This window comes from Triturus cristatus, chromosome 10 (assembly GCF_964204655.1).
Source record: "Triturus cristatus chromosome 10, aTriCri1.1, whole genome shotgun sequence".
In the NCBI taxonomy this organism is placed as follows: domain Eukaryota; kingdom Metazoa; phylum Chordata; class Amphibia; order Caudata; family Salamandridae; genus Triturus; species Triturus cristatus.
In genome coordinates this window covers 733,798,526-733,811,396 of record NC_140593.1, presented here as the reverse complement: position 1 = coordinate 733,811,396, position 12,871 = coordinate 733,798,526, and the positions used below count along the sequence as shown (strand labels likewise).

Below are 12,871 nucleotides of genomic sequence, written 5' to 3'. Positions count from 1 at the left end.
GACTCACTCTCACTGACACACTCACTAATTGACTCACTCTCAATGACTCACAATTTGACTCACTCACTCTCACTCACTTTTCGACTCACTCTGACTCTCTCACTAATTAACTCACTCTCACTGACTCACTCTCTCATGACTCACTCTCTCTCATGACTCACTCACTGACTCACTCACTAATTGACTCAGTCACTCTCTCGCTAATTGCCACACTCACTCTCACAGACACTCTCGCTAATTGACTCACTCTCAATGACTCACTGATTGACTCACTCGCACTGCCTTACTCTCTCTCACTAATTAACTCACTCACTGGCTCACTTGCTCACAAATTTACTCACTCGCACTGAGTCACTCTCACTAATTGACTCACTCACTGACTCACTCACTCACTCTCTCTCTCATTACTCACTCTCACTAACTCACTGTCACTAATTGACTCACTCTCAATGACTCACTCGCTGATTGACTCACTCACTGAGTCACTCTCTCACTAATTGACTCACTCTCTCTACGTCACTCTCACTAATTGAGTCACTCTCACGATAATTGACTCACTCTCACTAACTCACTCCCCAATTGACTCACTCTCACAGACTCACTCTCTATCACTAATTGACTCACTGACTCACTCTCGCTAATTGACTCATTCGCACTAACTCACCATCACTAATTGACTCATTGGCTCACTCTCGCTGACTCACTCACTCATTGGCTCACTTTCACACACTCACTAATTGACTCAATATTAATAATTCGCTAATTGATTCACTCTCACTCTCTCTCACTATTCGACTCACTCTGACTCGGTCTCTCACTAATTGACTCACTCTCACTGAGTCACTCACTCGCTAATTGACTCACTCACTGAGTCACTCTCACTAATTGACTCACTCTCTCACTAATTGCCTCTCACTCAGACTCACTCATAGACTCACTCTCAATGACTCACTCTCTCACTAATTGACTCACACTCATTGACTCACTAATTGACTCACTCTCACTGACTCTCTCTCAATAATTGACTCACTCTCACTGGCTCACTTGCTCACAAATTTACTCACTCGCACTGAGTCACTCTCTCACTAATTGACTCACTCTCACTGACTCTCATGACTCACTCTCACTGACTCAATCTCACTAATTGACTCACTCTCACTAACTCACTAATTGACTCACTCTCACTGACTCACTCTCTCCCTCATGACTCACTCTCACTAACTCACTCTCACTAATTGACTCACTCTCACTGACTCCCTCACTAATTGACTCACTCTCACTGGATCAGTCTCTCACTTACACTCACGGACTCACTAATTAACTCACTCACTGACACTCTCACTGGCACACTCACTAATTGACTCACTCTCACTGACACACTCACTAATTGACTCACTCTCAATGACTCACAATTTGACTCACTCTCACTCACTTTTCGACTCACTCTGACTCTCTCACTAATTAACTCACTCTCACTGACTCACTCTCTCATGACTCACTCTCTCTCATGACTCACTCACTGACTCACTCACTAATTGACTCAGTCACTCTCTCGCTAATTGCCACACTCACACTCACTCTCACAGACACTCTCGCTAATTGACTCACTCTCAATGACTCACTGATTGACTCACTCGCACTGCCTTACTCTCTCTCACTAATTAACTCACTCTCACTGGCTCACTTGCTCACAAATTTACTCACTCACTGAGTCACTCTCTCACTGATTGCCACACTCTCACACTCACTCTCACTGACTCACTCGCACTGACTCACTAATTGACTCACACACTAACTCGCTCTCACTGCCTCACTCACTAATTGACTCACTCTCAATGACTCACTAATTGACTCACTCTCACTGAATCACTCTCACTAATTGACTCACTCTCTCACTAATTGCCTCTCTCACTGGCTCACTCTCACTGACTCACTAATTGACTCACTCTCACTGACACACTCTCACGAATTGACTCACTCTCACTGACACACTCACTAATTGACTCACTCTCAAAGACTCACTAATAGACTCACTCGCACTGACTCACTCACTCTCTCACTAAATGATCACTCTCACTGGGTCACTTGCTCACTAATTGACTCACTCTCACTAAGTCACTCTCTCACTAATTGACTCACTCTCACTGAGTCACTCTCACGCTAATTGACTCACTCTCACTAACTCACTCCCTAATTGACTCACTCTCACAGACTCACTCTCGATCACTAATTGACTCACTGACTCACTCTCGCTAATTGACTCATTCGCACTAACTCACCATCACTAATTGACTCATTGGCTCACTCTCGCTGACTCACTAATTGCCACACTCTCACAGACTCACTCTCATAGACTCACTTCTTTCAAAGGAAATAGGTGTTGCATTTACATGCGAGGAGCGATTGCCATTTTAAATAACAATGGCTTTCATTTATTTGTTACTTGTAACAAAAGATACATAAATTGTATTAACATTTGCAAGGCCAATAGCTTTAACTCTTCCTAATGCGAGACCTATTGCATTGCAAATGCTTGTTAGTCTTGCTACATTATTAAAAAGTGAATTTTTGTGCTTTATGAAGCCACTGTTTGAGAGAACTTTGGTTTGTAAGAGTCGAGGGGCTAAACAAATTAATATTGTAGCAAGTCTTTTTTTACCTAGTTATGGGTGACGACTTTTCATTTTTCACACCCTTGGATGGCAAACAGCAATGCTCTAGGTACATGAAACGCAAACCAGCACTTGAGCTTCTCATTATCTTAAAATAGACGTATTGTCTAGTGAGAACTCTTTTCTTAATGCAACATGACTCCAGTCTGCATTTCCAGAAGTTTCTCCTTTCTTGGTCTAATTTCAAAATGTTTATAAAGGTCTTTTGTTTCTGAATAGTTGCATGTAGTATGTTTTTACGTATCTGTAGACTTGTGTGAAACCTCTTTGACAAATGCTTAATACTATGTCTTGGGTGGAATTCCATTTTCTTCCCATCAATATTCTCTGTGGATTTCTTTCAGATACATTGGCTACTTCTGACAGTATGCAGTGCTTTTCTAAAATGTTAAAATTTTTCATCCACAGCACTTACAGGAACAGCTGGAACTTGATCTTTCTCCTCTGGAGTACATGATGAAATGTTACCCTGAGATTAAAGAGAAGGAGGAGATGAGAAAGATAATTGGCCGATATGGGCTCACAGGGAAACAGCAGGTGAGAACTCCAAGGAAAACTGCGAAAGACTAGAAGCTGAAGTTGGCTTGCAGAAAAAACATGTTTGGGAGTGTGTGACTGTATTTCACATGTTGTGCCCACTTCTGCTGTCTACTGTTGAGCTCAGTAGGCTATAAGCTTTTCTTTGAAGGCAGAGTTTTAGCTGTGGAGTACTCTTGAATCCATAATGCACAAATGTGTAAAGACCCTACTCCTGATTTAAACCCCCTACCTGGCCGTCTGATTCTGCCATGTTTTGATGGTCCTTTTACTGCTGTACACTGAACTGCTTTGGCTACTTAAAATCTTGAAAGTAAGACCTTCTGCCATGACTTGAGAATTGCCAGGGAGTCCTGGCCGCTTCAGAATAGTCCTCAGAAGAGTCCAGGGCTAGGTTGCATGAGAAAGATCAGTTTGGTGTTGACAACGCTGTTTAAGTATTGCCCTTGCAGTATTCTAGTGGTCACACCAGCATCAGGTCTGTATCCTGTGTCTTCCATAGGACCACCCAAGAGCACCTGGTTTGGTGTGTACAACAAATTGGTCAAAGACTGTGATCTTCGGCACACTTTGCAGAAATGCAGCAACCGGATTCTTAGTCTCTTTCCGGTGTGCTAATTTGAATAAGTTGGAGCTTAGACTCCTATTAGTGTTGAGGGGTTTGGGTGTGCAAGGTGAGGAATTGGGTCTGAGGTGTCTTGTCAGTTCCAAATAGGAGATCCAACAACACTGCATTGGCTATAGTTTGATGGAGAAATCCTCTACGATATCCATAGTTGGATTTGGGGGACAGCCCTCTGCATTAACAATTAATGCCTGGATTCTGTAGGGTGGCACACACCACCTGCGCCAAATTTAGGTCATAGTTCCTCAGGCCACCCTTCAACAGTAGTGGCCATTTCTTCAGGGACAGTAGTCAGAACTGCATGGACAATACTTATGAGGAGTCCCTTGTGACAGTGGCCAAGGCAGTGGGGTCTAAGGTAGTGGGACCTGTAACACATAGCAAAGATTCCCTTTCCTTGCACCCCCACCCCTCCCCCTGATCACCCAACACCTGTCTGCATAAGGCTGAGTTTATACCTTCCGCATTGGCAGGATATAGCTGTAAGAAACTGGCTCTATATATACTGTACCAAAGTGAGGTACAGTGTGTATAGAGTCCAAGAGTCTCCAGAGGTTAAAGTTATATAGAACCTTACTCTCTAAAGTGGTAGATTGGTCCAGCAGTAAGGCAGTATCAGAGGACTGTGTAAAGCATTTGATGTACACACTCAGCAATGGTCTCACACACTCTAGAACTGAACTCTAGGCCAATTGTTTTGTTTAAAAAAATATGCTGTTTTATGTTCGAGGCATATGAGCTGCAGATCACGCACTTAGCACAGATCGCCATCTGGTGTTGGGCCCGGATGTTTGCACTTGTTTTTGTCCTGGAAAAGTCTTTGGAAGTCACGGGATAGGTGACTCCTTGTTGGAGGGAGGACCACCGGGTAGTCGGAGGGACTATTCCGGGGCACCTTCCTACCGCAAAGTTATAGCCGAGCGCCGCTGAGAAGCCCCCTCGGGGAGGTCTTTCTCCTAGGATCGTACTAGGCCCAGTAACACCATCACACAGGACTCAATATCAGTTGCGTGACTTGGTTCTTTATCAGCAGTAGTACGTTCAATATTTACAGTGGGATCGAGGGATCCTATAAGAGTCTCAATGTCTGTTAGGGGGATAGGGTAGCGGGACAGTCTTAGTACCAACCAGGTACGGGAGGGCTCTGCGCCAGACCTTGAGTGCTGGTCTCAGAGCGGCTCGGACGTGGGGAGCCGCGACGGCGTCTGCAGGGCTCGGGTGGCAGTTCCGCTTAGGTTGAGCCGCGACACAGTCAGCAGGGCTCCGGTGGTAGGTCCGCTTCGGTCGAGCCGCGACGAGGTCAGCTGGGCTCTGATGGTAATGTTCAACAAGGTCGGGCCGCGACAGCGTCAGCAGGGCTCCAAAGGTTCGTGAAGGTCTTTAAGCACGGTGGAGCCGCGACGTCGTCAGCAGGGCTCAGAGGGTGGGTTCAAGGTGAGTCTTCTTCCGTAGGGTCAGCCGCGATCCGATCAGCAGGGCTCTTGACTCCAGGATACAACTACTGTCCTGTTGTCGGGTCGCCCCAGATATAGGACTGGAGCCCTTTGATGTCCGGACCCTTGCGCCCGGAGGGGGCGGAGAGGCCGAGTGGGGAGCGACCAGACGCCCAGCAGGAGAGGCGCCAGGCCCCAGAGAGCTGTGGGGCGATCGCACCTAGGTGTGGAAGGACGGTTGGGGGTCCCATCGATACTGCCCTCTGCTGGGAGTGGGAAGGGTTCTCGTAGTATCCCCCGGGCCAGGGGTTGGCGCCTTGATGTCGGGCCTCGCTGGGACAGAGGCCGGGTGAAGCGGAGTCACGCAGGTGGTCACGTGGAGTGACGTATAGTCCAAAATGGAGGAGCCCCGAGGTGCATGGGACCTCGTGCGGCTTAGCGTGGGGAAACAGGACCACGCCACGAGGCCGGCTCCCACATGCGTCCCCCCCAGCTGAAGGCAGGGAGAGTCATCCATCTCCTTGGGGGTTCTCCTCGCCGAGGCGGAAGAATCTGGACAGGCCGTCAGCATTGGCGTGGTCGTTGCCGGGCCGGTGCTCCACGGTGAAGTCCATCCCTTGCAGCGAGATGGACCATCGCAACAGCTTGGGGTTCTCGCCCCGCATTTGCATTAGCCACCGCAAGGGCCGGTGGTCAGTTTGGACTTTGAAGTGGGTGCCGAAAAGGTAGGGCCGGAGCTTCTTGAGAGCCCATACCACAGCGAAGGCTTCCCGCTCGATGGTGCTCCACCTTTATTCCCGTGGCAGCAGTCGGCGGCTGATAAAGGCCACAGGTCGGTCGAGGCCCTCGGCGTCCATCTGGGAGAGGACCGCCCCGACCCCGTACTCTGATGCATCGGTCTGCACCACAAATTCCTTGCTGTAGTCAGGGGCCTGTAGCACAGGGGCAGCACACATGGCCGCCTTGAGGGCTTCAAAAGCGGTCTGACAGCGGGGCGTACAGTGCACCGCCTTGGGCTGTTTCTTGGAAGTGAGCTCCGTAAGGGGCCCCACAATGCTGCCATAATCTTTAATAAATCGCCGGTAGTAGCCTGTGAGGCCTAAGAAGGCCCGGACAGCGGTTTGGGTTGCGGGGGGCTCCCACGCCTGGATGGCATCGACCTTTAACTGGAGGGGCGCCACCTGGCCACTCCCCACCTGGTGGCCCAGATAGGTCACAGATCATTGACCGATCTGGCATTTGCTGGCCTTAATTGTGAGCCCGGCCCTTTGGAGAGCGGCCAGGACTTCCCCAAGGTGCCCTAGGTGCGCGGCCCAGTGGTCGCTGAAGACAGCAATGTCGTCGAGGTAGGCCGCGCTGAAGGCTTCTAGTCCGGCCAGGACCTTGTTTACTAGCCTCTGAAAGGTCGCTGGGGCGTTCTTCATACCGAAGGGCATTACCTGAAAGTGGTAGTGCCCATCGGGGGTGGAAAAGGCTGATCGTTATTGGGCGCCGGGAGTGAGCTTGATCTGCCAGTACCCAGCGGTGAGATCAAAGGTGCTTAGGTAGCGGGCGGCCCCTAAGCGATCGATCAGCTCGTGGCAAGGGGTGGGCATCGGTCTTGGTGACTGCGTTCAGGCCCCGGTAGTCGACACAAAATCTGAGTTCGGGGGCAGTGCCGGGGGCGGCGGCCTTCGTCACCAAGACTACCGGGCTGGCCCACGGGCTGTTGGAAGGCTCGACTCCGAGGGCGAGCATCTTGGCGACCTCGGACTGTATGCAGGCTCGGACTCGGTCAGGTACTCGATAAGCGCGGTGTCGTACAGGGGGGCTGTCCCCCGTGTCCACGTCGTGGACGCACCAGGGGGTCACCCCGGGCGTGAGAGAGAAGAGGGCAGCGAAAGGTTGCAGCAGCTTCTGGCAATCATGGCGCTGTTCTGGTGTCAGGGTGGCGGAGAGGCGGACGCCCTCCAAGGAGCCGTCTTGGCCCGAGGACCCCAGGAGGTCTGGTAGGGGCTCGGAGTCACTTTCGCCCCCATCGTCGGTAGCCAGCAGTAGGCTTAGTTCAGTTCGGGCAAAGTGGGGCTTGAGCCGGTTGGTGTGCAGGACCCGGAGGGGGTTCCTCGGGGACTCCATGTCGACCAGGTAGGTGACGGGGCTCTTCCTCTCAACTACCTTGAAGGGCCCGGTCCACTTGTCCTGCAGGGCGCAGGGGTCCACGGGTGACATGACCCAGACTTGCTGGCCCGGCTCGAACTCGATGGCTGAGGCATTTTCGTCATACCAGCGCTTCATGTCTTCTTGGCTGGCTTCGAGGTTGGCTTCTGCCAGGGCCCGGAACTTCCGAGTCTGGTTCCGCAGGGTCAGGAGGTACCGGTAGACGTCGGGGGGGGCATCTTGGACGTTCGCCTCCCAGCCCTCCTTGACCAGGCTGAGGGGCCCTCGGACGGGGTGCCCATACAATAGTTCGAAGGGGCTGAAGCCCAGGGATTTCTGTGGTACCTCCCGATAGGCGAACAGGAGGCAGGGCAGCAGGACATCCCATCTCCTCCTCAGGGGCTCTTCCAGGCCCTTGATCATCCCCTTCAGGGTTCTGTTGAACCGCTCGACCAGTCCGTTCCCCTGGGGGTGGTAAGGGGTGGTGAATTTATAGGTGACCCCACATTGTTGCCAGAGGGATCTCATGTACTTCGAAATAAAGTTCGTACCCCTGTCGCTCACCACTTCTCGGGGGAACCCCACCCTGGAGAAGATGCCCATCAGGGCCCGGCCCACCACTGGAGCTGTCACAGTTCGGAGGGGGACGGCCTCTGGGTACCGGGTGGCGTGGTCGACCTGTACCAGGATGAAGCGGTGCCCCAGGGCGGTTTGGGGGTCGAGGGGCCCAACGATGTCGATTCCCACCCGTTCGAACGGGGTGTGGACGGCTGGAAATGGTTGGAGGGGGGCTTTCACTCGTCCTCCAGTCTTCCCGCTAGCTTGGCAGGTCAGGCCGGACCGGCAGTGCTGGTCCACGTCTCTTCTCATTCGGGGCCAATAGAAATGGGTCACTAGGCGGCTGTAAGTCTTGTCCCGCCCGAGGTGTCCGGCGAGGGGCACGTAATGTGCCAGGTTCAGGAGGAACTCTCGAAATCGGAGGGGGACCACCAGCACCCGGCCGGCCCCTAGTTCGGCTACTTTCTGCTCGCTATACAACAAGTCATTGTCCCAATAGACCCAGTGGGTTCCCGTGGGGTCCCCCGCAGCCTGGGCGGCCGCTTGCTGTCGGGGCCCGCTCGAGGGACGGGCAGGCCTTCTGCTCTTGCTGGAATTGTTCGCGGGTGGGGCCCCCGTCGTGGCGCCACTGGGCCAGCTCGGGGATCTCGCTGAGGGGGGCGGCCCCGTTGGGAGAAAGTTCGGAGGGCCCGGCCTCCTCGTCAGGTTCCTCCGTGCCGGAGGAGGGTGATAGTTCGGGGCCCGTCGGCGGCCGTGGCAGCGGCTGGTTGGGCGGTCATGGACCGAGTGGTGGCGCAGGCCCACTCGGGTAGTCCTAGCATCCCCAGATGCTCTCGGCGTTCCACCTGGGCCCAGGGTGAGCTCTCTAGGTCGTTCCCCAGGAGGCAGTCCACCGGGGTGTCGTCGCGGACAGTTACTTTTAGGGTGCCGGACACTCCTCCCCACTCGAAGGGGATCCTGGCCATCCGGCACATGCTCTCGGTGTTGTCCGCGGTTCGGACAGGGCATAGGACATGCGGCAGGATTTGTTCGGGGGTCACCAGGTGGCAGCGGACAGCGGTCACACTGGCCCCAGTGTCCCGGAGGGCCTCGGCCCGTCGCCCATTGATGGTGACCCACTGTTGGTACTTCTGGGTGTTGCTTGGGATGGCGGCTCGGGGCACCATTTCTCGGGAGCCCAGGCATACAAGCGAAATGGCAGCTGGTTCCCACTCGGGGGACCCGTCGTCGTGGTTTTCCTCCTCGTCTTCTCCCTCCCCCAGGGCTGCGGCGGCTATTTGTCGGGGAGGGGGCCCAGCGGTCCCGTTCCGTCGGTTCACGGGGCAGGCCGGGTCACTCGCATAGTGGCCGGTCTGCTGACAGCGGAAGCAGGTCACTGTCGGTCGTGGTCCAGGCCGTCCGATAGGGGTCCCCCTTCGGCCCTGGGTCGGAAGTGTGGTTGGTGGCTTGACCCCGTGGCGGGCTTCTGGGCGGCCCGGCCGGGAATTCCCGACTGCGGTGGGACCCCCCTCCGCTGCCTCGCTGGCGGGAAGGTCCCGTGGTACTCCGTGTGTAGTCCCCCACGGGGTTCCGAGGGACCCGGGTGTTGACCCATCGGTCCGCTTCGGCGGCGAGCTTCCGGGGCTCGGTCAGTTTACTGTCCAGGAGGTGTTGCCTTAGTTCAACAAAGCAGTTGTTGGCGAGGTGCTCCCAGACAATGAGGTCGAACAGTTCATTATATGAGGTGACCTTGCTTCCTTTTATCCATCCTTCCAACGCTCGGCTGAAGAAGTCCACGTATTCGACCTATGTGGTACCGGGGAGCTTCTTGCAGTCTCGGAAGCGTTGCCGGTACATCTCGGCTGATAGTCCGTAGCGTGTGAGTAGGGCTTCTTTCATATGGTCGTATGAGGTCATCACCGCGTCGGGGAGTTGCAGCAGGGTATCCCGGCCCTCGCTGAGGAACCTCCCCCATAGGCCGGCACCCCAATCCTTCCGGGGTACCCGATGGGAGGTCATCGCTACTTCGTACGCTCGGAACCATTGCTGGATGTCGTCATTTTTATAGTACTCCTTGACGACATCCTTGGGGATGTGAACCTTTGGCTCGGTCAGAGGCAGAGCGTCCCGGGCTCCGGGGTTGCTGGTCTCCCCTGTTTTAGCTTTTAGTTCAAGTTCCTTAAGGCTCCTCTCGTGCTCGAGGGTTATCCGTCTCTCCTCTAGTTCCCGATGCCGTTTCTTTTCCTCGATTTCCTCTTGCAGCCGTAGTTGCTCCAAGACTATCTTCTTCTCCGCAAGTAGGAGCACACCGTCCAGCCGGAGTCGGGCGAGGTCCATTTCGTGTGTCCGGACCCTCTCCCGTTCTCGTATTTCTTCGTGGGAAAGGCTAGTTTCTGGGACGGTTCGCTCCCCATCTGTCGGGGTTGGGGTCGGCAGGTTTCCGTCCCGGGCCGAGGTCCCTTCGGCTCGGGTGGAGTGGTCTCGGGTTCTGCCCAGGCTTTCAGGGCTTTCTGCATTTCCTCCTTGGTGCCCAATCCTGTGGTTGGGATCCCTTTGTCCTTGCAGAATTGTTTTAGTTCTTTGTGGGTGTATTCTTCCAGTTTTTCCAACTGGAAGGTTGCGGCCACGGTTGCTTCTTGGCCGTCCATGGTTCCCTTTTTCTTTTTCCGTCTGGTCAGGTAGTGGGTGCGTTACTTGCCTGTACGATTGCGTCTGGCTCGGATCCTGTCGCTGGCCACCAAATGTTGGAGGGAGGACCACCGGGTAGTCGGAGGGACTATTCCGGGGCACCTTCCTACCGCAAAGTTATAGCCGAGCGCCGCTGAGAAGCCCCCTCGGGGAGGTCTTTCTCCTAGGATCGTACTAGGCCCAGTAACACCACCACACAGGACTCAATATCAGTTGCGTGACTTGGTTCTTTATCAGCAGTAGTACGTTCAATATTTACAGTGGGATCGAGGGATCCTATAAGAGTCTCAATGTCTGTTAGGGGGATAGGGTAGCGGGACAGTCTTAGTACCAACCAGGTACGGGAGGGCTCTGCGCCAGACCTTGAGTGCTGGTCTCAGAGCGGCTCGGACGTGGGGAGCCGCGACGGCGTCTGCAGGGCTCGGGTGGCAGTTCCGCTTAGGTTGAGCCGCGACACAGTCAGCAGGGCTCCGGTGGTAGGTCCGCTTCGGTCGAGCCGCGACGAGGTCAGCTGGGCTCTGATGGTAATGTTCAACAAGGTCGGGCCGCGACAGCGTCAGCAGGGCTCCAAAGGTTCGTGAAGGTCTTTAAGCACGGTGGAGCCGCGACGTCGTCAGCAGGGCTCAGAGGGTGGGTTCAAGGTGAGTCTTCTTCCGTAGGGTCAGCCGCGATCCGATCAGCAGGGCTCTTGACTCCAGGATACAACTACTGTCCTGTTGTCGGGTCGCCCCAGATATAGGACTGGAGCCCTTTGATGTCCGTTCCCTTGCGCCCGGAGGGGGCGGAGAGGCCGAGTAGGGAGCGGCCAGACGCCCAGCAGGAGAGGCGCCAGGCCCCAGAGAGCTGTGGGGCGATCGCACCTAGGTGTGGAAGGACGGTTGGGGGTCCCATCGATACTGCCCTCCGCCGGGAGTGGGAAGGGTTCTCGTAGTATCCCCCGGGCCAGGGGTTGGCGCCTTGATGTCGGGCCTCGCTGGGACAGAGGCCGGGTGAAGCGGGGTCACGCAGGTGGTCACGTGGAGTGACGTATAGTCCAAAATGGAGGAGCCCCGAGGTGCATGGGACCTCGTGCGGCTTAGCGCGGGGAAACAGGACCACGCCACGAGGCCGGCTCCCACACTCCTCCTTTGGACTATAGTGCACATGGGCATTGGCTCCATCCTCAGATTGTTTCTTTCCGCCATTGGGCAGGGATGTGTTTGTCACGCTCCAGTTCGGAACAGTTACCGACTCAGCTTTCGACGCGCAATCCTTCACCCTTTCGATGGTAATGTCTCGATCGCGAACCCTAATCGTCGCGCATCTCTCCAAATCGAAGTCCTCGATTCCAATCGTCGACCAAGGCCTTCGGGCCTACCTTGGCTTCTGGCTCATGGAAAGGACGCCGTTCAAGAAGTGTCCTCAATGTGGGTCAAAGTTTCCCCACACCGATCTACATGAGGTGTGTAACCTCTGCCTTCCATCAGAGCACAAGGCCAGAGACTGTCCAGTTTGTGCCTCTTTTCGCTCCAAGAAGACCGTTCGGGACCGACACGCGCGAAGAGTCATAGTTCGCCCGTCGACATCGATCCCCGACGACCTCTTCTAAGAGGGCGTCGACGTGCCGGAGCGAGAGTGGGTCGAAGAAGGCCTCATCAGCGCCTCGGAACCCGATGACTGACGTCGAAGAGATCACTCCGGTGCAGCGGGTCATAAGCAAGAACGTAGACCACGACCCCCCCTCCCTGCACCATCGAAAAAGGCTTTGGTCACACCTTCGCCTTCGGGCCCAGGTGCACACCGAGAGACTGCTTCCCATGCCCAGCCCTCGGCCCCGGCAAAGAAGCCTACTAAACCTTCAGGCTGCTCGGGTTAGAGTCAGCCTGCCGTCGATACTGAAACACAATCACCAGCACCGAAAAAGAAACCGCCCTCCTCCGTGCAGACAGCTGCTTCCACATCCAAGCACACTGCACCAAAATCCGCAAGCACTGACTTGTCGACAACGAAAAGACATTCGGAGCCGAACAAAAAAACACTCCCGAAGGGTTCGGATTCTGAGCCAAGGAAAGCCTCGGAACCGAAAAAACAACAATTTCCACAGGCCACTGAAAAAATGCACGGTTTCAAACCAAAACATAGAACCACCACCGAGTCGGCGCCAAAGAAGTCTACGGAACCAAAACAATAGGCACCGAAAGACCAACTTCCAGCAGAAGAGCTGTTCACACCAGACCCTGCTCAAAAGACTCTAATAAGGGATC

At 54.4% G+C, this 12,871-nt stretch overlaps 1 protein-coding gene across 13 annotated transcripts in view; it reads left to right on the top strand.

The window, feature by feature from the left end:
* The window catches only part of LOC146789924 (ATP-binding cassette sub-family F member 2), a 1,015,916-nt gene that overhangs the window by 692,667 nt on the left and 310,378 nt on the right, over window positions 1-12,871 (top strand). For 12 of the 13 annotated variants that reach the window (XM_085628226.1, XM_085628232.1, XM_085628224.1 and 9 more), the window contains one exon: window positions 3,081-3,209. The exons of the other annotated variant lie outside the window; for it this stretch is intronic. In XM_085628226.1, coding sequence (XP_085484352.1) covers window positions 3,081-3,209 — 129 coding nt within the window. The remainder of the gene's footprint in view (window positions 1-3,080; window positions 3,210-12,871) is intronic. 13 annotated transcript variants of the gene reach the window in all.